The sequence below is a fragment of the Taudactylus pleione genome, unplaced genomic scaffold (genome assembly GCF_031769625.1).
Source record: "Taudactylus pleione unplaced genomic scaffold, aTauple2 ptg001915l, whole genome shotgun sequence".
Lineage (NCBI taxonomy): Eukaryota > Metazoa > Chordata > Amphibia > Anura > Myobatrachidae > Taudactylus > Taudactylus pleione.
Genome location: NW_028286312.1, coordinates 571,000 through 595,152, shown reverse-complemented (window position 1 = coordinate 595,152; position 24,153 = coordinate 571,000). Strand labels below are relative to the sequence as shown.

Below are 24,153 nucleotides of genomic sequence, written 5' to 3'. Positions count from 1 at the left end.
ATTATGTATTGCAAGAAATAGAGACTTTAATGAGCATTTAGTGTCTGCTTCATAAAGTCCCAGGAACCATTCAGGACTCAGAACGGAATCCTGTGTCTTCTATCTGAATACGTGCTGTGTGCGACTTCCCGCTCTTCTCTCTGTATTCTCACCTAGGTGAGATGCCCGAGGGCACTGAAACAAAGAGGATAGTATGTGTGATATTTATCCCATTACAGGAACCTCGCTGCTTTTTTTTTTTTTTTCCTCTTTAAATAAAAAAAAAAACTTGCGTGGGAATGGAGGAGGTGCCACTCCCAAAGCATGGAGTGTTTTCCAAGAGTGAAAAAAGAAACAAAAAAATATTTATTAGAATAAAACATATTTTTAATCATTTTTAATAATTGTTTTCTATTGTTTACTATTCTCCAGTGCGAATAGAGAGCTCATAAACCGCCTCACGCATGCGCCCCATGGCACCGAACTGACCTAAGAGTCGTCTAATCGCTGCAGTCCAGTTATGCCGGGGAGCAGAACATCGCTCAGCTGACTCTGTGCCTAATTTTCTTTTTGATATACGGTATCTTCCCAAAAAAGTTTAGTTTTCTAGTTGATTTTATAATGGGTCTTTAAAAGGCCTGTACGCCCCTAAAGCTGCCTGTCCACTACTAGATGCGGGGACGACGGCACGATTACGAAGCCGTCGTCTCCCGTGGGGTGAAGTGCATACACTGAACGTTCAGACGTTCAGTGTATGCAGATGGATCATCCCCGAACATGGCAACCTGATGGCAGTCGTCAAGTTGACTGTCATGTTCGGGAGATGATTGTTGTTAAAAACAATGGTGCGTGCTTCACTGGTCGTTTTTAATATTTTACTGCAAGATTTGCGGGCAATTGGGCGATTAAATCGCTAGGTTTAATCGCCTAGTGGATGGGCAGCATAAGTGTGAACAAACACCTGCTAAGCCAAGGGTTAAGCTTTGCGCAGTGTTTAGCAACTACACGAAACAAAAATTTCCAAAGGCCCAGAGTACAGCTCCGAGTTCTTTTAAATTGTCTTTAGTATCATCCCCAGGGAAGCAACGTTTGCTGGCGGTCATGAGCAGCTGCCAAACCAAAGGGGCACCAGACATCTGATTCGGGGGGGGGGGGGGAGCCCTAATTTTAAATATGGGTAGAGACTGTGCTGATATAGCCTCCTGGGACCATGCCCACCTCAGAGAGGGGGGGCTTTATTTTATTACGGTCCAGCTCACGTGTGCTATATTTTAGAGTAGTGCGGGGGGAGCCTGGTGAGTGTGGTACTTTGGCTTTCAGGTCAACCAGACCTCGCCATGCCCACCTCTTTTCTGGGCGCAGTAGCGGCTGCACACACTTTAGTTCCGCAGCTGATCAGACCCTTGAGGTTCTATGACATTTGGGAGGGGGAATACATACATTTTTGTTCTCCTTTATGACTGCAACAAATTGCAGTTTGCTGACCATGTAAATAAAGTGATACTATGGAATAGCGTAAGAAGCCAGTAAATATTTTTTTCTTTAAATAACCCTGATCTTTTTCACAGGACTAGAGAACACTTTAAAACAGGGTTGCATAAAATTGGATTTTTAAAAAATAAATAAATAAAAAACTTATTTAATTGATTTAAATTGGATTTTTTTGGGGAAATTTTTTTTTATTTAAAAAAACGTTTCAAAATGTAAAACGTTTACTTAAAAAAAAATGTTTAAATAAAAAATCCTATTTAAATCCCCCCAAAAAATCAGATTTATATCAAATCCGTTTTTTATGCAACTCTGCTTTAAAATAAATCTATTTTATAGTTATCCTGTATTCTTGTGACAATCCATCATTTGGATACTGTAAGAAATGATTCTGTGTGTATGTAGTGTAGAATTGCTATGCTTGGCATCCTTATACAAGAAGACATAGTGTATACATTAGTCTGCTGTATCATTTTGTCCCAGATGGGCATTTTTCTCCCTGACCAGAATAAGTCACAGATATTGTTTAGGACATAACATCCGTAATCGCCCATGAGACTACATGTTTTGGCAGAGTCCTGTACTTGTATTTTGCAAAAGGACAGATTTGTAGCCGGAAAACATGTGGTTCAAAGGAAAAGCAGCATTTTCTTGGGAAGCGAGCTGAGAGCACGTGAAGCACTTGGAAACTTGCATGGAAAAAAAAACAACCCACTGAACCTCGTCCCTTGTTGGACACGTCTTGTAGGAAAGGGTTATAACAGGGAAGCTATTCTTTATGTTGCTTAGAATGTAAAATCTCTGTCAAACTGAGGCTCTGTGCTCTATTTAGGTCAAGGAAAGGAGTTGGTTGGCTTCCTGCATTCACTATTTGCTTTACAGGCAGGACTATACGACAAACTTAATTCCATTGTGCCTTAAAGCAAACAAACAAGGAAGGACTGGAGGAGAGTATATGCGAGATTTTGTTTCTAGACACCTCTATTGTATAATGTGTGAAATTCTTTGAAAGGTGAGTGGGATTCATATGGAAGTTGCCACTTTTTGCTAAGTTTTCAGTGGGTGGAAAGTATAGCGCCTAAGGAAATGCCACGCAATAGAATAAAAAAAAATAAATGTAATCTTGTTTCATTGAAACTTGATAAGGCATGCAGATGACGCAACAGCGCTCCTGACCGAAGTTGCAAATGGATAGTGATTTATCTATAAGGAGGGCAAGGTGGACGTGGACCCCTGAATAGGGGAGGGTCTGCTCTGCCCATTCTGCATTCATTGCAATATTTCACACAGCAGCAGCCCTCATGCCATGTTTTCGGTGATTTTCTTTGGGGGGAAATACGGCAGTGGTACCACACTTTCAAGGAAATTACTGGAAATATGGCACGGCAGGTAGCAAAGACCTGGCACTGTCCCCGAATGTTTGACGAGCTAAAAATACTACTAAAGGCATGATTTTGCCACTGGCGGGTAAAGGGCTGTACTATAGTCAGAAGCACAAGTGCCTTATGTACAGGGGAATTCATAGATGATACATAACTTTGTCATTTTGCAAAAACTTGGGGGCAGTTATTGCATTTATATCTTGCAGTTTGGTAATATAAAGCTTTTGTGCACTTAATGCAGTCACAAATACGGGCGCCTCCAGAAATCGGAGGTCCTAGTGGATATTCTCCCCTAATTTCATATGCAATAATGCGACCGTATCCCTCCCACCCAGCCCTCTGGCCAAGAGAGCAGTCATCTTCACTAGCAACGGCACTTACACCTGCCCCATGCTGGGCTGGTGCAGAAGATGCAACTGAAAGTGGGACACACTATCAGCATACACTCCACTCAGAATAGGTCGCGGCTCTGGCCGTATCCCCACAGTTTGCTGAAAATCGCAAGATGCGGCCACATTCGGACTCCTGTGCAACTCAGAATAAGGCCCTTTATATATTAATGGTAAAGTAGTCTCTTTAGTAAGACGCAGTAAGGTGCATGGTGTAAGTATTGGCTGCACTATAGATCAGCTCTTAGCTCCCCTCATAATCATCTACACAAGGATATAAAAGGAGAGTTCAGTGGTCATTGCTGTTACTACCTCTGTTCCTCCTCTGCTGATCTCTGAGGCTTCCTTGGTGATGGCAGCTGCTGCCACAACTTCTGCCAGTATGGGGACCATGATGCCAAATTGAAATAACCTGGCACACAGCTGCTCGGAGTTGGCAGATAACTACACGTGTGGCTGTTCAGTGCAAAAGCGAAAGCCTTCTCCATAAACACAACAGGAAGGAGGTTCCGTTGTTACTATAAGTGCTGAAGGACGGTCATGGTTGGCAGCAGCGGGCATTCTTCATTTATTATTACTTAATCTCTCATGTTGCAATCTTCCACAGTCTTTTCTCATTCCAACCGTGGAATTATTATCATTGTATTATAAGGTACCACAAAGTGTCTACAGCGCGGAACATGGGGTAAAAATACAAACATTGCAGAATAACAATATACAATGCACAACAGGTAACCATAGCATAAGAATGTAGCATAGATAAAGCATTGCTATAACATCACAGATTGGGTAAGACAAATAACTGGCAGCTGTAGGGTGACTCGTAGGTTGAAGGAGCAAGCGGTGGGGAGTCAATTCAGTATTCATTGAACCGGTGCCCAACATGTGGGACAACAAATAGTAAGAGTAGCAGAAGAGGGTAACTGGTGGCATGGACGGTTCTAGTGGGAGGACCCTGCCCGCAGAGCTTACATACTAAATGGTGTACAGTTGTAGGAGTACTGGGATACGTGGTGAACGGGTATGGGAGATGAGAGACGAGTTATGAGGAGAGCTAGGGAGCTTTAATAAAAGCCATTGTGGAGGTGATTCGGTGGTTGTAGATGTTGGGGGGAGAGCTGGATAAAGATGTAGGTGGGGAAGAAGTTTAGGGTTTTATATATGAGGGGAAGGAGTTAATTTGGGCAAAGCCATCTTAACCTTCTAACCTTTTAATCCATCATGATTCTTTCATTGTCCGGTGCTGCATAATATGTTGGAACTTTATACATATAAGTATAACAATTGTATGACCTGCGGGCAAACTATAGAGTCATTTAAAACCTCTATTTAATGTTAATATATGTCAAAAGATGTATATTCTTAGGATAATGACATGCCTGTAGTATTTACACCATAAAGGCCGACATTCTGGCTGCCCCTCGGGGAAGACAGAGTTCAGAAGAGGAGAGTTGTAGAAGAGAACCAACGGCACAAGGTTGGGGGTAGTACAGAATATCAAACAGGTATATTTGGGCATTGGGTATGTGGAGGGGATGTAATCAGGATGCCGGCGGTCGAAATGCCGACCGCCAGAAACCCAACACTGAAAGCCCGGCATGGGACTAAAGATAGGCGTCTAAATAGCGATGCCTATCATTAGCCCCACTCAGAAATCCCGACGCCCGGCTTACTGAATGTAGGTAAGCTGGGTGTCACGAGCTGTTAGCCGTGGGGGGAGAGGGTTAGGTTTAGGTACCCCCGGGGGGACTTGAGGTTAGGCAACCCCCCCCCCCCCGGAGGATTAGGTTTATGCTAGGGGAAGGGGGGGGTTAGGGTTAGGCACTACTGGGGGGAGGTTAGGGTTAGTCACCCCCTTGGGAGGGATGGGTTTGGGTTGCAGGGAGGGGGGGATTAGGGTTAGGCACCACCCCTGGAGTCTTAGGGTCGGGCACCACCAAGGGAGGGTTAGTGAGGGAGAGGGGAGGGTTAACTATACTTACCAGCCGGCGTCAGGATATTCTTTTGTTGGGCTTCCAGGGTCGGGATTTCAACCGGCGGCTTTTAAGCCGTCTGTATTCCATACCCATTTGGAGACCTCAGACTAGAGCGGTTGCAAGAGGCATCGTCTGAAACCTTGTTAAGGGGTTTATGTACTAGCCTTGGAGAGAAAGTGAATGGAGATGAAGTACCAACCAATCAGCTCCTAACTGTCACTTTACAGGCTGTTTGAAAAATTACAATTAGGAGCTGATTGGTTGGTAATTTATTTCCATTCATTTTATCGCTATCCAAGGCTCATTACATTACTAAGTCCGACTAGAAAATTAGTTCGGAAGAAACACAAGTGTGTTTGATGGCGCAAATAAAAAATAACAAAAAAATTTAAATAAAGAATAATAAGAAAACCAGTACGGGTAGCACTCATGAAAATGCTACTTGGGTTTTTATTAGCTTTTGTAAGCGTTAGAAATATGTTGCTTGGCAGGTATTGTTGATACTTAGAAACGGACATTACTTTTAGTATATACACTTTTATTATCTGTTTTTTATTTTTCGCACCTTTTGTTTCTAGTGGTTTTAAGGTGACCTTACTAGTATTTACTACCGCTGCTTTTATGTACTGAGTGCAGTTAGATAAATAATTACCTCTTTTGTGTTTTATAAACACAGTGCTGCTTGTGTGCTTTATAAATGAAGCCTTTGTATTGGAAAGCTGGTCCTTCAGGTGTTGGTACAGACGGCAGATGATTTTGGCACAGATGAAGCCTGGAGCAATGACATTGAAGCAGGTATTCGGTACAGTAGCTTGGTCTTCCAGTATAAATAATGGTGCCTGTATACCGTGGTATCGAATGACGGAGTAACAAAATCTATTCAGTAGGTAATAATACAGCGACAGTTCTGTGGCACTCATGAGCAAACACAGGCCATTCCCGTAGAGCGATGAGTGACAGGTGTCAATCAGTCATCGCTGCCCCTGTCAGCACAGACAGGACGACTGAACCCAAAATGCTAATTATTTTATATAAGAATATACTAATAACCATCAGAAATACAATCTGCAAAAGCTCATGGAGCTTCTCTGGACTATTCTGAGGGCATGCACAGCAGACCTCTGGTAAGTAACTAAATTGACGGTCATTGCACCCCAGCCTCTCTCTACAAATAAAGGGCTGATATGACAGAACATTAGCATGCACTAATCTGCACTGCTAATGTTTATGCCCCGCCAGCTATTCCATGTTCTAAGTATGAGAACTTTTACATATTGTAAATATTTGCAAATGTTATTAGAAGCAACTTTTATGTTATATCTCATGTTCTATTTATTAAAAACAACTTGTCTAATCATTTTGATTAATAGCATTATTCAAAGATCCGTTAAGCTGTGTTTACAGAATGCTGCATTGTCTGATTTGGCAATAGCAGCTTAATTACTTATATACTCTTTTATGCTTCCTCTATTCGTTTTTTTCTCAAGCTGTTCTTCTAAGATGTTCTGAAATACCATGTTGTCGCTTTTATACAACAAACATTCATAATTATCCAGATTATCCACAACACACAATAAACTGAAGTGGTTTGAGTCTCCCTAAACACTCATTTTCAGTTATTTCAGTGTGTGAATATTTGTCTTAAAAATACGATTGACTATATGATTTAATACTGCCTGCAAAAGTTGTTGCTGTTTCACCCTCCACTTTCAGTTGTTTATCTGTTATTACCTTTCACTGAGCAGCAAAACAATATTACATAGGTCACTCTGTTATGTAATTGGTATCAAATTTGCAGCTATTGCAGGTGTATACTTGAGTCCTTTTAAATGTAGCATTTGAATCATGTAATAGTTTAGTAATACGTGTTTATATTTTGGCAGCCTGCGTTGGATTTGGTCATTTAGTGAAAATATTGTGAGATTGGATAAATTATCGGTAGGCAAGGTCAAATCCACAAAAGACGGGGCATACTTCTTTCCTACCGGAATCAGGGCATTTTGCGGACTGTGTTGCCGTCTCCTGCATGTACTTTGAAGCTTTTACTGCCTGATGCTGTTATTATCTAAATAATAACTAATTTGGAGTCCCATATAAAAAAACAGATAAGTGCTATTTACATTGCGGGAAGCTCTGGACAATTAATGAATGCTAAGGGGCCTGTTTAACAAATTGCATCTTATGGTGCATACACACAGTCAGATTTGTCAGATGAACGATTGACCGATTTTTTACAACGATTTGAACGATTTCATCAACGATGATTTCTGACAGTATTAAAATGATTGAAATCGTTCCAATCTGACTGCAAAACACATCAGATTTCAGAGATCGTTATCTGACATGCGGGAACACGCATCGTTCATCGATACATGCCCCCACATGTCAAAGATATGAACGATTGAACGATTTTTACAATCGTTATCGTTCATATCTGAAACAAAATCTGAGCGTGTGTATGCGGCATTATGCAACGAGGGATGTTATGTACGATAATGGTGCCCCAGCCAATCAGCTCCCAACTGTCATCTGTTTGAAAAGTGACAGTTGGGGGCTGATTGGCTGGAGCACCATTTATCATACTCAGGGAGTTTTATCAGTCGTTGTGTATGATAAAACTCGTTGATAAATGAGGCTTTAAGTCTACCTCCCCCCAACCAACCTTGACATTAACGCAATAGTAATTACACTTAATAAACAAGCCTATTGCCCAAATATTCAAGTTAATAGGACTATTTTTTAACTATGAACGATGTTTTCAACAACCTGAATAAAGTTATTAGATTTTATTTAACTTTAAGTAGTACATATTACTATTACTACTCTATAGTACATTAATGATAACCTGCACACCCCACCCCACTGCCACATTACATTTATCCCACTGCTGTGTATTTTTTTATTATACTTTACGTCTTAGTGTTAGTTGTCACCCATTTTTGCTATTAGTCAGTGTAGGCTATGAATCAGGTTGCGTGTCTGCTGCTAGAGGCAGTGTAGACGGAAAAGAAGACTTCCGGAGTACAGAGGAAAAGACTTGGTACATATGCCTCATGATCTGCGGGAAATAAAGGTCTCTTAATGGAGACCCCCCCCTACTAGTGTCTTCTGCTGTCACTAAATCCTGTATTAGATGCCATGCATGGCTACAGGTCAAGTTCCATGGGATGGTAAAGCATGCTGGAATTTGTTGTTCCACCCCAGCTGGTGTGCCATAGATCACGTGGAACTATCACAAGCACAGTATTCCGTAATTATTAAACAAGACAGCAAAGTGTAAATAATATTTTCCTCGTTTAAGGAACATTTACTGTAGTTGATTTGGGCGGGATAAATATATCCTTGGCATATTTTTGTCTTTGGTGTGTTGAAAGGGACATCAGTGTTGGTAAATATAGATTTATATTCGTAAAATTAAAGTGATAAACATGAACTCTCGCAAAGTGTAACAATTGAGGGAGCCGTTCAGTTATTCTGTTTGTTTGGGCTGTTTGTTATTCTGTTTGGTTCAGAGCATTGATCTGTTACATTTTATGGAGAATATTTTATATTATTATTATTATTATTATTATTATTCAAATATTGTTGTCTTCCTTCATGTTCTCTTATAAATACTATAGTGTACTGTAGGCCATTACTTTATGTCGCTGATAATGAGTTAAGGCCATACTGTTATATTATGTGCTCGCAAGCGGGTCGATGGCCGGGCAGTGCGCACGCGAGCCCCGGAGCGAGCGAGAAATCACTCACTCCGGCGTTCGCATCCAAAAGGGGCAGCTGTCGATGTTGATCGACCGCTCGCCCCGTTTTGGAGGCGGGCAGGGGGGGTGGCTGGCCAAACGCAGGCGTTCTCGAAGGAACGCCTGCCGTTTGGGGGGCAGCCCCACTGACATCACGAGTGATGTCAGTGGTGAGCTTCTGGCTCTATTAGAGCCGAAGCTCACTGGGGCTTGCGGGAATGAGACCCTACCACAGGGGTCTCGTTGCAAGCCCGATGGTCGCGACCATCACCTGGCCGCTCGCAAAAGCTGTGGGTGGTCACTCACAGCTATGCGAGCGGCCAGGGGGGCGGATTTAAAAAGAAAAGCGGCCACCCTGATTCAGAGCGAGCGCACGCTTTTTGCGTGCGGCTCTGAATCAGGCCATATGTTCCTGTTTCCGCTTACTAACATCACCAGGTGCCCGCTCGCCCCCTTCTCACTGCAGATTCCCGCACATCCGGTAAAGCAACTGGAGACCTGCACAAACAGGCAGACTTCATTGTCAGATTCTAGTACCTGGTAAATTATTGGTGTACCTTTTTTAATTTTTTATAATACAGGAATAATAATTACTGAGGAGATAATATATTACATTTTCTGACATAAGAGCTATTATTTGGGCGCTGGTGCAGCAATCCTTTTATTCTGTGTGTATTTCTTAAAGTGGGTACACACCAGGCAGATGTCTCTGCTGACCCGCCGACAGAGCGAGCTGGCACCACAACTGGGCAGGGATTTGATTTTGCCTGCCCAACTTAGAGCCGTATTCAATTTGAACGGACCCGCAATACTTTTCCGCCTCCCAGACTTTTCGGTTACATCGCGTGTTTTGCAGGCGGAAAAGTATCGCACGCGTTCCCGCGTATCCCCGTATTCAATTTGAAAGTACACGAAAACGGGACCCGGCGAAACTTGAACAAGCGGAAAGTCCTGTCAGATTTGGGGAAATCAGAATGACACACCCAAAAAGATGCTCTGACATGGGGGTTAGCCATGGTTACCCCCGATTTGGCTTGCTGAAGGTATTTGGTGTTTTTAAACGGCGTAAAGAGCTGCTAAATAGCGTTTTTGTATAAGTGGTTCAGAATAGTATTCAGGAGGTTTTTTTGCAGAAAATAACTTATCCCAGCAAATTTTGGGGTACTTGAAAATGGGGGTCAGCATATTTTAAAGTTGCTAAAGTTAAGTTGATAAAATCGTGAAAATTCCACCAGCCGCAAACCCTGCAATGTAAAAAACACATGGGGCATACTTTGGGACCCCCCCAGAGTGTAGTTCGCTAGTTTTTAACTTTGTCCCGCAACATTTATTTTTTTTTCTCCCCCAAATTCAAAGTGATTTTTTTGGGGTGTCCTTAAGTGTTTTTTTTTTTTCTTTTAAATTTGACGCAGTTTACATTTGCGGGACTGTCTGAAGGCTGCACGGGGGTTCCCGCAATGTTGCACCCCAAAACCCTAATTCTGCACTTTTCTCCGCCTGCTATTCATAGGCGAAACTTCTCTGCCTATTACATTGCATTGAGGCGGAAAGTCTTTCAAATTGAATATGGCATTACTTTTCCGCCTGGCAAAATGACGTCATCCGGCTTTTCGCCTCAAATTGAATACGGGCCTTAGATGTGACTCACCGGCAGTCCCTGCAGCATTTGTATTGGTGGTTGGCTGCCTGCCTGCACACACAGCAAGATGGTCCAATATATCTGCAGATATATTGCCCATCTGCTTTACTGCAGAGCTGATGCAGTATGTCGGGGTGACACATATCAGGGTTAAACACCCCCTGAACCAGTCTCGATATATATCGGACGCATGATTGAACGACCGATATATCGCCCAATATGTAACTAGCTTTACACTCAAATTCTCACCCTGTTCCCTCCACATATTTTGCACCACTTCTACCACCTAGGGATCACACTTTCCATTTTATCCATGTCGGTGTGCACTTCCATACTTATTACTCATATATATCTTTCTTGGATCTGTACGGTTTCTTTGGACTATTCCTTTTCCGTCTCTACCTTTTTGGGGTTCTTATAACCCTTTTCTTTTGGGGTTCTTATAACCCTTTTCTTTTGGGGTTCTTATTTGCGGTTGTATGTATGTTTGTTTGTTTTTGGGTTTTTTTTTCAAACAAAAGGGACATTAGTGAATTATGTGAGTAAAGAGGTTTCTTGAGTCTGTTTTTGAAGGATTGGAGGAGTGCAGGCGCCCCAAACTGTGCGTGGAAAATCATCGTCCTTAAACACGGTCAGAAGCGCTGGATTTTAGAACCTGACACTTAGTAAATAAACCCCCAGATCTCACCAAGTATTTTCCTTCTTAATATGTTCATCTTATTTGCACCACTAAAGCGACAAAACTACATCGCTAGCGTACATTGGCTCTCTGGTGGGCAGTACTCGTACTTCTGTGTGGGACTAAGTCGCAAGTCTGTTCCTATAAGTGCGGCCATTCCTCCCAACACTTTTCGTTATGCTTAATCTGAGACTTTATACAAATTTTATACCAAGTGCTCACGCCATATGGTGATAAGGGGATCGGTATGAATGACCACCGGACCTATGTCTGGCGGTTCAAATCCCGACGCCGGAAGACCGACAGCAGTGAAAATCCCAAAAGGTAAGTAAATACACTATCGCTAACCCTCCCCCCCCAACCCTCTCTTAAGGGTGCCTAAACCTAACCCCCCTCCCTGTAAATGCCTAAACCTAACCCCTCCGTCCCAGCAGCCTATACCTAACCTTCCCGGGGGGGGGGGGGGGTGTCAACCTCTCAGTCCTCCCTGGGAGCCCCTAACCTAACCCTCACCCCTTCGTTCGGTATGCCGGGCGTCGGGCTCCCGTCATAGGGATAAATATAGGCGTCGGGATTTCGACGCCTATCATTAGTCCCCTGTCGGGATTGCACAGTCGGGAAGCCAGCGGTCGGCATTACGACCAACGGCTTCCTGACTGCATACCGGTGAAAAAGAGAATAGTAGTCTTCATTCTAACATCCTGCACCTGTCAAAACAAGTGCAGTTCCACTTTCCTGCCTGGGGTGTCGCTCTCTGCTCCGGGGCTTCTAGCACACTCAGGTGATGCAATAAACTTCAGAGCAGTGTGTGCTACAAGCAACAGGGCAGGGAGTGACACCCCAGGCAGGAAAGAGGAGCTGCGCACGTTTTGACAGCGGCAGGTTGCTAGAATGAAGACTACATTAGGTCACAGGTTCTAAAACTCTGTCCTCAGGAACCCCAAACAGTGCATGTTTTCCAGGTCTCCTCACAGAATCACAAGTGAAATAATTATTTCCACCTGTGAACCTTTTAAAATGTGTCAGTGAGTAATGAATTCACCTGTGCACCTGCTGGGTGACCTGTAAAATGTGACCTGTGTGGGGTTCTGAGGATCAAGTTTGAGAACCACTGTATTAGGTCTATAAGGACACATCTGTATGCACTGAGCATGGCAAGAGCACAGATGTCTTGACCGGCACGTGTGTCGCCATTGGGGCTCCTTGCACATGGAGGACCTACCCTCCAACATGACCTGATCCATCAGGTACACAATGCTGTTCTCCTGGACTTCCCTCCTAATTTATGATTGCAGACACCTGTGTTGAGCTAGGTAATTGATGAAACAGGTGTTTCAACGGGATGTAATCAGGAAGCCGACGGTCTAAATGCCGACCGCCGGCTTCCCGACTCTCTAATCCCGGCAAGGTACTAATGACAGGCGTTGAAAACTCGACGCCTGTCGTTATCCATGTTCCGGGAGCCCGACGCCCGGGATACCGAACAAAGGTAAGCCGGGCACGGACAGCCTCGGGGGTTAGGTTTTAGGACTCCCGGAGGGACTTGAGGTTAGGCACCCCTCTGGGAGGATTAGGTTTAGGCTAGGGGAAGGGGGGGTTAGGGTTAGGCACCCCCGGGAGGGAGGTTAGGGTTAGGCACCCCCCCCTCCTCGAGAGACTTAGGTTTAGGCTACGGGGAAGGGTGGTTAGGTTTAGGCACTTAGGGGGGATTAGGGTTAGGCACCTGGGGGGGAAGTTAGGTTTAGGCACCCCTAAGGGAGGATTAGGGTTAGGGGGTAGAATTAGGTTAGCGTTACTTACCTTTTGACGTTCAGGATTTCCACTCTTGCCGGGCTGCCGCTGTCGCGGCCGGCGGTAATACCTACTACACCCGTTTCAACATGGGTGACTGCAATCATAAATTAGGAGGGAAGTCCAGGAGCAGAGCATTGTGTACCTGATGGAACGGGTCATGTTGGAGGGTCTGGGAGAAGCAGCTCCAAGTTCTTCATGCATAATTGCAGTATTGCTAATTCCTGCAGGCGGTTAATTACATCCCTTTGTGACGAATCTTATTTTAAGTTACACGTATCTTTAAAATATATAAATACACACACTAGGCTCCAGTTTGTGGCCAGCAGTAAATATATAATAATTACCAAATGTATTTTCTGTCCTTAAGCAAAGTAACGAGTTAGCAGAGTGCTGGGGTCGATTCCAACGAGTGTCCTATCAGAGTAGAGTTTGTACGTTTCCCCTCATGTTTGTGTTTCCTTTCTAAGGGCCTGATTCACTAACGAACGCAACTACGATTGCAATAGCGATTATGCACACAGTTAAACCGCAATAGCATACTAATCCATTGCGATCACTATGCCGCCGCAGCATAACAGATAATTTATGCACGCCCCTGCAAAGGCATTCAAACGCGCTGGCACGCCTGCGTTTCGCTGACTAGCCCCTTCCCATCGCCACCCACAAACTGCACTTCCTGTCAATCACTCTGCGATGGGTCCGTGTGGACACTGTGATCGCAGTGGCCGGCACACGCACTGCGATGCATGCGCAGTGCACAACAATCGGCCGTTTGCGTACGTACTAGCAACTGCGATCCAAGCTGAATCAGGCCTTTAAGTTGCTTCCTACAATTGAACAACATGCTGGCAGGGTCATTTTCTGCTGTCCAGACAGTGGACCCTAGTATATGTTTATGTGATAGGGAATTTAAGGTAGCGACAGATCGTCGCGATGCGATCAGAAATGCAGATCCGCCGGTCGGAAATGCCGACCGGCCACTAGCGATGTTCAGTGATCCGTCGCAGGATCGCTGAAATTTTACATGTTATATGTCCCCGATTTGACGATTACGATATTTTTTGTTCGCGATCGTCATATATGGGAAATCCAACATGTTGGATTTCTGCTATCCTGCAATACCGGGTTGCAGGATCGCGGCAATCCGTCGCTGATGTATGGGGCCCTTTAGACTGTAAGCTCCAATGGGGCAGGGACTTATGCGCATGGATAAATATTCCCTGAACATTTCTGTGTAATATGTGATGATAACGTGTGCAGACGCAGGAGCGCATCTGCTAATACGCAAACAGCCAATTTTTACACTGAATTGTAAATGACCCGCCATAGACTAGCAGGCTCCCCGGGGCACATAAGCATACAACACACCTTACTTTGCAGGAAAGGGTCTCCACTTTTATTCACCCCAGTTAGCAGAAGTTACACTTTAATATATTTATTAGGGAGACATTGCTTAGAACCTGATTATCACATTGTTTGCAAACAACTAAAAGATATCCTAAATGACTCATCTGTGGCTTGAAGCTGTGTGTGACATGTAACAGAGCATGCCTATTTGTGTAAGTTGTATAACTTTGGGCTATAAGAAGATAAACTGTTGATGGTGTCATCTGAGCCGGTATACCTGTGAAAAGCCCGCTCCATTGCACAGAAAGAGAAACTGGAAGAGACTTCTTTCTGAGAACATAGCATTACACTCTGTGTAGCTCTAATACGCTCTGTAGCACTAATGCTCTTATTTATACCTGAAGTGAGTGTGATTACTTGCAAACCTTCCAACATTGGAAATAGCCAAATCGGGAAATGTCTGTGTGTGTGGCTGTTTTATTTCTGCATACCTCGCTACGTTAAAGCTCAGAGAATCAGGACAAGGGGAATGAACACGTTACTATGGGAGATACCCTGATGACTATTAACTTTTGAAGATCTATGTTGCACCTGCCCCTCCCCACCCAAACACCCTTTCATTACCTGTGGCATAGATGCTCTGCTATACATGGAACATACCTGCCAACATTCAGACACCTACAGTATTTCAAAGCTGTGCCAACCAGGATGACCGTACAGAACCATCATATAGTCACTGTCCCACCTAAATTGGGAAAGTTGAGGGTTATGCATTAGGGTGCAGTAGGAACATTTAACACATTTCCCCTCTGTTAAAACCACCCATTGCAGTAGGGACCAGAGATTGGTCCCCGTGGCGCCTGTTCACCATCTACCACCCAACTTCCAGCGAGTAGGGACGCTCCCCTTAAATCGGGCTAGTTGGGAGACATGTTATTTGCTGCCCTGGACAGGGCACCTATCTTACCTGGATCCTCTAGACCATCATAACCCACCCTAAGATTAGCTGCATAAACTACATATAGATTTTCATAAACGTGCACCCATACTGATGTCCTATGCAGATATGGAAGCACACATGCATGTATATGTACAGGGACATCTGAATAACCAGATGGTGAACAGCCCACGGAACCACTGCCAGAAATTAATTACAACTTTACTATTTTTGGAGACTTTAAAAGCAAACAGAGGGATCGAGGCATCTGTCTGAAATGTTTCAAACTTCAGTCAGCTCTTAATCATAGCAACATGGCACTTTGTGACGGCAGTAGTCTGGTAGATTGCCAGATTTATACAATGTAGGAACAGGCATCCTGTGGGCTAAGCTTGGTTGAAGGGACTTTTCCCCCAGACCCACCTGACCACTTACGCCCAACCCGCCATGGGTAGGCTATGAAACGTGGAGTCTTGATCTTGCACATCCACTAAAAACTATACATTCGCTCCTGAGAGAGGTCTAGTCCCACACAGATTGTTACTGGCATTTTATCAGCAGTGTACATGCCAGTACTTATTGAAATAACAACTCATTTCAAGGCATAGCAGAGGCAAGAAGTGCACTGCTCCAGGGTATAATGTTACGTTTTGAAATCTGTTCTGACAGTTTAGATTGATTGCCTTCATTATGGATGTCTCTCTATACAAAATAAGTCATATTGGAAAACATTTTGCTTACGCAGTGCATTTAAGACACGTGATGTCAGATATACATTGTGTGTGTGTGTGTGTGTGTGTGTGTATATATATATATATATGTATATATATATATATATATATATATATTTATCCCCAGTTACTCATGGTTCATGATCACCCTTATTTATTTCTTTTTTTTAAGTTGAGTACAGCTGATCATCACATACATACATACATTATGTGCAGTATTATTTTATTTTATTTTATTGAGGGTCACGTTTGGGAACCTATGGTCTAATTTATCACTCATAGAGCCCAGACCTTAAATCATGATAGAATTTATGGATGAATTTATTTAAATGTAAGAATATGGCTGTCCTAGGTACTGGTGTTGATACTGAAGCAAGGCGTTAGAAATATATTTTCATATGTGATAGTGGAGAAAAAGCTGTATTGTCTTACCTGTTCCATGAACGTTAGTATAGCTCACTTACTAAAACATTCACATTTCTGTCCTACATACTTATTATGGCCAGAAATAATACAGGTTTGGGAGGAGAGTGTTTGCATACAGATGTGTCCTCCATACAGCTAGCCTCAATACGCCTACGCTGCGCCACTTGCCTGACGTGAGTGAGCCGCCAGGTCCCGTGCTAATGTGCTGTGACTAGGACGCACCATCAGACTGTGCTGATTCATTTGCTATGTGACGTGTATATCTGTGTGCACCTGAGCATGTATATGAAGCACAACGGAACTTGGAATGAAAAAAGCAGCGGCCGCTACATTGTAGCATTTTGTATACAGGCTGAGAGACTCCAGTGCATACAGATATACAAGTGTTGTATATCAAATGAATCAGCACAGTCTGCTGGTGCATCGTAGTTGCATCACATTTGCGACTTAATGATGCATTTTCGGCAAAAAAGTCGCCCGTCGCTAGCAGAGTCTCGTGGGACATGGTACGCTGAGAGGGATTTTTAGCATGACTGCAACAAAGATATGTAAGGACACGTCTGTCTGTATGTTGGTAACCAAATTGTACAAGATCCAGTGTGATAACATGTCTGCTGTCATAATCCTCCAACTGCTTTGGCTAAAACATACAGTAGTAATGACCCCTATACGCTTCCATCAGATATGAGCTCCTTTTAAAACCACAGGCCTTACGTGGTATCAGGCAGTTGTCTAATGTCACTGCAGATATCATAGCATTTGTGGGCAGCAACAGACGCCAACCTAACCCATGCCTGGGTTGCATAAAAATAAGATTATTTAAAAAAAAAAATAATCAAAATCAGATTTATTTGATTTAAATAGGATTTATTAAAACATTTTTTAAAGTAAAATATTTAAAATTTTAAACGTTTATCTAAAAAAAAATTTAATAAAAAATCCTATTTAAATCAAAAATCCGTTTTAGATTTTTTTTTTTTAATCCGATTTTATGCAACCCTGCGCTATGGCGCCATGGCATCTAGTCACTGGATCCAGGCATCATGACCATGGCTTAGTTGCCTACTAATTGCGTCAACCAAGGATGTGCTGATATGAGGTGGGGGCAGGAGTATTTGGTGGCCACTTGTTTCAATTCCCTTTAGCCACAAAAAATATTTTTTTAATTGTTAACAAATGGTCTTATTCAAAGTTGTACGCTAATCCCGTCGCAACTGTGACATTTTATGCAGCTGCTGTGCGAAAATATGTTGTAGCCGCCGAGAGATGTATTGATGTCCACCTGTGGCTTTGCAAATCCAAGCGCTCGCGTAACCACCCCTCCGGTACCACCCACAACAACTCTGCATACAAATCCTCTCCGCCAGCGACGTCACAGAGGCACTTGGACGCTGTGTGTCTTGGACGCATGAGCTGTAATAAAAACGTCGGCCACCTGCAGAAATAACTGCATAAATGTACAGCTCTGAAGCAGGCCCATAGACCTTTACCTAGGTTTGCATTGTGACTTAGCTATTTTCCACTGACTACAGTTGATAATACTGATGCACCCACCATCCCAGTCCCAGGTAGTTACGCACAACGGTTGGTGAGTAATTTTTATACACAAATGTCATATATTTGATTTGTGCTTTATTTTGTGGATTTGTGTGTGTGTGTATAATATATATATATATATATATATATGTATATATAAATATAATCTGGTCTTTTTAGAAAGAAGTCGGGTAATTATTTGTATTATGACGCCTCTCCAGTCATTATTGTTCTGGATCTGCCATTGGGTGGGGGGAATTCCTTGCCAGGCTGCTGTTACAGTCAGGGGCGAGTGGGCAAATGTGTTGTGGAGTATAGGGGGTGGGGTAATGTGTTACAGGGAAGGGGCATGGTGTACACCCTATGGGACCTGACTACGACCGTTACATAGGATGGTTACACCTTTGCTGCTTGCGTTGCGCTTATATCTGTCCCTATGGTAACTGTACAACATAACTGACTGTCCCTATATTTCTTGCTGCAGGATTCTCTGGCTTGATGAGAGAGATGCAGATGATAACATAACCTCTGAGGGATCAGGTACCTGAGGGTCAGCAGGAGAATGTGGGATAAGCCGATTCTGATTAGTTTCCTTTCTGTTGCCTTCTGTTGGCTAAACCATGTCCGCAGCCAGACAGCCGGTGAGTATTTGTCCGTATTGTAACCTTCCGCTCTGAGGTCACAGATTGTGGAGAGACCCTAATGGGTTTGGGCAGGGTTTTTAGTTTGTGGTCCTTTTGGTGGGCCTGAGTCGGAGCCATTCTGAATGCATGTGGATTGCTGATGTGCTTATGTCCTAATTCATGCGCACTATTCGATCGCATCACCCCACTTTTTCCGTGCACGAGAGTAACCGCCATCGTTATCGTCCCGCACTTACACCTAGCCCATGCTGGGAGCAAGAGAACCCTCTGACTATGGCGTATAGAGTGCACAAGCACGACTCGGAATACTTTGCATTAACGCCCGCAACACCCACCAGAATGTTGTCTTACGCGCGCTGGCATTGTTGTTGCCCAGTTGCCACTCGGAAACAATCTTTTAGTGTCCCGCACAGATACTCTTTAGATTTGTAGGAGACTGCATACGATCGCAAAAACGTGTTTACGCAGCTGAAGGGCACATGCGCAGTAAAAGTAAGCTCGCTAGATGCGGCCACATCCGTAGACTGCGCTGTGACTTTCTCATACACGGCTGGTAAGTAGACGACTGTTGATGTGAGCAGCTGTTCTCTGTCTTAATAGGATCACAGGAAGAGAGAAGCACTCTCCTCCAGGTCCTTCCTTTGTTAAGGGCAGAGTTATGCAAGTATAATAGCCATTAATACAATTTGCAGTGGTTAATGCAAATGTGTGATTGGGAAAGTGGAGAGCATAATAGCAGGCGAAAACCACTAAAATACAATAACTATTACGTGATGTTCCAAAAAAAAACCCAAAAACACCTAAATCCCCATGATGCAGATGATATGCTGCAGCAAAGCCTACAGTAATAGCTGTTCTAGTATATTGAACAATGTATTGCTTGTATATTTTTCCCAGTGTCTGCACATTTTTGTATATGTACTAACATAAGTTGGATTAATGAAATATTATTGATAATATTTTCTTCTTTTCTAAAAGTCTTACAGCTGAATGATTAGGGGAGGGGGGGGTTTATGGTAATAGGCTCTAAATTTGTGGAACCGGCGGGATTTCAGCACGATGGACACTAAGTTTATAGCGCTAACCGATTGTAAGGCTGATTCAGCCTTACAACTGATTGCAACTGTCAAATTAGCGGCAATCTCATTGAAATCCCTCCAGTTCCATAATATCGGAACCTATTACATAATCCATTTGGTGTATATATGTGAAAGAGTGAAAAGTCATATTTACGGGTGATTTCGGCGACTACAAATCTGAACATTTGTAACAAGCAACGTGGTTGTAATAAGCAACACGGTGGTACATGTATCACTGCAATACTTATTTTGTTTTTGCCATGTAAGGATGGATGACCATAATGTTACAGAAATTAGAAATATTTTTTTGTCTTTCTTTTTAAATTGGTGGAATTAAAAGACCAAATCTGGGATTTCAGTTCCACTGTACAGGCACGGTATTGGCAGAGACAGGCCCAGTGAAGCGGTAACTTTTATTGCTGCATGCTATAATAACCAAGGCAGCGGAGTATCACTAGGCTTTCTGCCTATTAATCAAGCCCCATCGGCGGCCACTGCCGGAGCCCTGGTACCATAGCTTGCCCATGCACAGCATATGTAAGAACGTCAGCAGGCGGTGGTACCTGTACTGCTGGCTGTCCTCCTATGCTATCTCAAGCTGATGCGAGGGAAAAAAAGAAAAAATGCTTTATTAAAATAAAGATTTTGTTTCTTACTGTAAATCATATATATATATATATATATATATATATATATATATATATATATATATATATATATATATATATATATATATATAATATATAATATATAAAATACATTGGCCTACTTGTTTGTTTGTTTGTTATGCGTTCGGACACCCCTGCACCAATTGGGATGAAACCAATGCAAGGTGGTCCAGTTGGATCCTGACCAGATTTTAGGGGGGTTAGGGCCCACGTCGGACCTCCCATTGGTATAGGCTGGGCAGAACTTTGACCCTGGGAGCCTGTTCTGAGCCTTCCACTGGATGGATTTGGACGAAAACTTAAGAGAGTGGTAAAATTGGGTATCAGAAGACATACTAGGGTGTTGAGGTCCCAGTCGGATCACCCTTTGGTGTACGCTGGACAGAACTTTGACCCAGGAAGCCTGTTCAAGGCCTTCCACTGGATGGATTTGGATGAAAACTTCACAGGGTGGTGGCAATTGGTCTGGGGTGCATAATGGAGTAGTTGGGGTCCCGGTTGGACCTCATGGCGGAGTGCGCCAGGCAGAACTTTGACCCAGGAAGCCTGTTCAGGGCCTTCCACTGGATGGATTTGGACGACATCACATAATAAATCTTAATAACTTGAAGATTTAAACCTGGGCAACGCTGGGTACTTCAGCTAGTGTGTTAATATTTATTTTTTCTCCTTCATCCACTAGGGGACACTGGAGTTCAAGACAGTGGGGTATAGATGGTGGTAGAGTAGAGCCTGGCACTTTAAATAATGTAGAAGTGTGACTGGCTCCTCCCCCTCTATGCCCCATCAGCCCCAGTTTTAAGAATGTGCCCGAGAGAGCCGGTCACATAGGGCTGAGCTCCAGCCCACACTTAGTAATTTTATCTTATTTTCACTTTATTTTATTTTATAGCTTTCACAAAGCATTGAGGACAGGCTGACAGAGAACTGCATCTGTCAGCCTGCTACATGGAGGCATCAGGAGACCCGCCACCACTAATAAAGAGTGTGTGTCCGGGTCCCAGGCATCCTGGCAGTAGCTCAGGGAGGGACACGCCACAGCTTATTATAGAAGCTGTGTCCGTGCTTCCATATGCTTAGCCGCAGCCCTGATGCCAGCAGTGGTAAGTATAATCTCTTCCCCCGACTAGCGAGGGACTGAGGTAGATCTGCTGCCCCTCCGCCCCCATATAGCTGAACTAAACAGCTCAGCATGCTAATGCTCCAACTGGGTCCTTATTTTAGAAGTTCCCCGTTCTATGCCCGGCATAGGATATGCCAGAGCTAACTAGGGGGCGGAGCTACCGCGCATAGAGTCGCGCGTCCGAGCCGACATCCCCCTCTATGAGGAGAGCGGTAACAGCATCCCTGCAGTCTCCGTGTAGGAACACAGCTATCCCGCATTTGTGACAGCGCGGTGCCTTGCCGCGGCTGTTATTTACAGGCGCTGTACTGACGGATGGGGAGCGATCTCCCCTCTCCCTGCAGTAGACAGGCAGTGTTATGAGGGGGCAGCTCGGCCTCTATTGCGGCTCCTTACAGAGCAGCCCTATAACGGATAGAGCCTGTGACGGGGACTCTGTTCCCGGCGGTAAAGGGGCGGGGCTTAGCTCCGACGGCCATGCTCTGCCTGGGAGAGCAGCGCGCCTCCCTTCTCCATAGCAGGGAGAGGTCTGGGCCCACAAAGAGGCTGCATCCACCGCGAGAGGCTCAGTGATGAAATACAGCGCGGACCAGTGCCTGCAAGAGCAGTAGCAACTACCTGCATAAACGCCGTTTAGTTCAGTGTACACCTGCTGCACTGCTGGTGATGTCCAGCTATTGCTGCACCCTCCCCCATCCTCGCGCGGTTGCGCATGCTGAGCGATTCAGGATCTCCGCTTATGTGGTTCTGTTGAGGGGGCAGCTTGTTTCAGTCGGTGCTAGTCAGGTGGAACCATTTATACAGGTTTCCCTCTTAAAAGGAAAAGCCTTATACAGCCTCCGACTCAGCGGAGCCCGCCGCAGCTGAAACCGGCTGTATTCGGGTCTCCCGCCCTGCAAAGCTGCATATTGCTCCTCTCCTGTCTAGTAGCGGAGGTGTTATTTTAATGGGGATTTGTGACAGGCGGTGCTGCCACACTGTCACTCTTGTGAAGCAAGATTATCATAGGAGGAGAGGCCGTGGTGTCCATCCCCTGTCCCTCCCCCCCCCCCTTCCCTTGCTCCAAGAACAGCGCTGTGCAACCATAGCGTTCAGCGGCCAATTCCCAGTAAGGCTTTCCTTTAGTTATATAAGGAAAGCGACCTATGTGTGGTGCATCCTGCACTCCAGCAGTGACATAGTATTGTGTTTCTCCTCTGCCTCACATGAGGGTGAGCTTCCCGAGGACGCGCTCTGCACTGTAGCTAGTGGCGCGGCTCTCGGTAATTTTATTCTGCGCCAAATATACAATTCCGACTAAAAGCGCTGTGCTGACGTGACATGGTCCCGCCATTTGAAGGGGAGGAGCCACATTATGCAGCGCCAGGTATTACGCCTGTCAAGCATCCCCTTGGATCTATAACAAAGGGCACCTAGCTGACTTCTGGACTTGCTCTCCGGTTGGCGCGCACTCCGCACGCGGAATGAGCTTGAATAGCTCAACCAGCTAATGCAGCGGAATGGTGAGCCATACACAGTGGGTTCTAGTCCCATCTGAGGAAATTTATTTATCATAGCCTGTGAAGGCTACCTTATGGTACACTAGTTACCCTGCCTAGATGAACATACATATATGTGGCAGCACATATACTATATTATAAGCTGGTTTTAAAACCTCCAACCAGCCTTCTGCGCTTCCCTTAAAAGGTATGCATATGTGCATCTATATAGATTTATATCTTATGTGCTCCCTTGACAGCACGCACAAGAATACGTTAGTGACGCACTGCCGGGGCAGTGGTTGGCATTGCTGCCTCACAGCACTGAGGTTGTCTTTGCATTCCCACTTCTAAAACCTGGTGCATCTGGAGCTAAAATGGCTCACCTGATAGGCAGGTACACCAGTAACAGAAGGGTCCCAGGATTGAAACCAGTCTGGGACAGTGTGCTGCTAACATATCCTACGCCGTAGCAGAATGACGGCCACACGCGGCACATGAGCAGTCTCCCTGCTTGGAAGTAGCCACATGTATGTATGTATGTATGTATGTATGTATGTATGTAGGTAATATATTTGTATTTTATACTAAGCCCTGCTTTAGAACATATACATGTCTGGAATGAATTTTGTCCTGAGGCTCAGTCTCTTCCACGGCTCTAACTATGCTCATGTTATATTAAAAATAAAAAATTATTGTCCCTTGCTAATCTTGTAGTAGGTACGAGTAAGCATATGTGGATATATATATGTATCACTTCTTATCCTCATAAGCAGGGGTAGGATCTGTTATTAGTTTTATATCTGATACCTAGCACTCCTGACGCGGTAGTTGGCACAAGAACTCCGCTTTACACTATCTCTTCCTAAGTGTGTACATATCTGTATGGATGGATATGTTTGTATGTATGTGTGTGTATATATATATATATATATATATATATATATATATATATATATATGTGTGTGTGTATCTATCTATCTATCTATCTATCTATCTCTCTATCTAAGTATGCCTATACTTTCACAATCATTAGGTTACCTATAATGTCACAGATGGGAAGCTGCCTGAGATTACCAGAAGCTGTAGGCTATATCAGTATATATTAAATTGTGGCT

General features: G+C 44.0%; 1 protein-coding gene across 1 annotated transcript in view; it reads left to right on the top strand.

Annotated features, from left to right (window-relative positions):
* Nucleotides 1–24,153, top strand: part of LIFR (LIF receptor subunit alpha) — a 97,803-nt gene that overhangs the window by 30,075 nt on the left and 43,575 nt on the right. Inside the window, exon 2 of the mRNA XM_088465217.1 lies at nucleotides 18,528–18,684. Coding sequence (XP_088321343.1) covers nucleotides 18,606–18,684 — 79 coding nt within the window. The 5' untranslated portion in view covers nucleotides 18,528–18,605. The remainder of the gene's footprint in view (nucleotides 1–18,527; nucleotides 18,685–24,153) is intronic.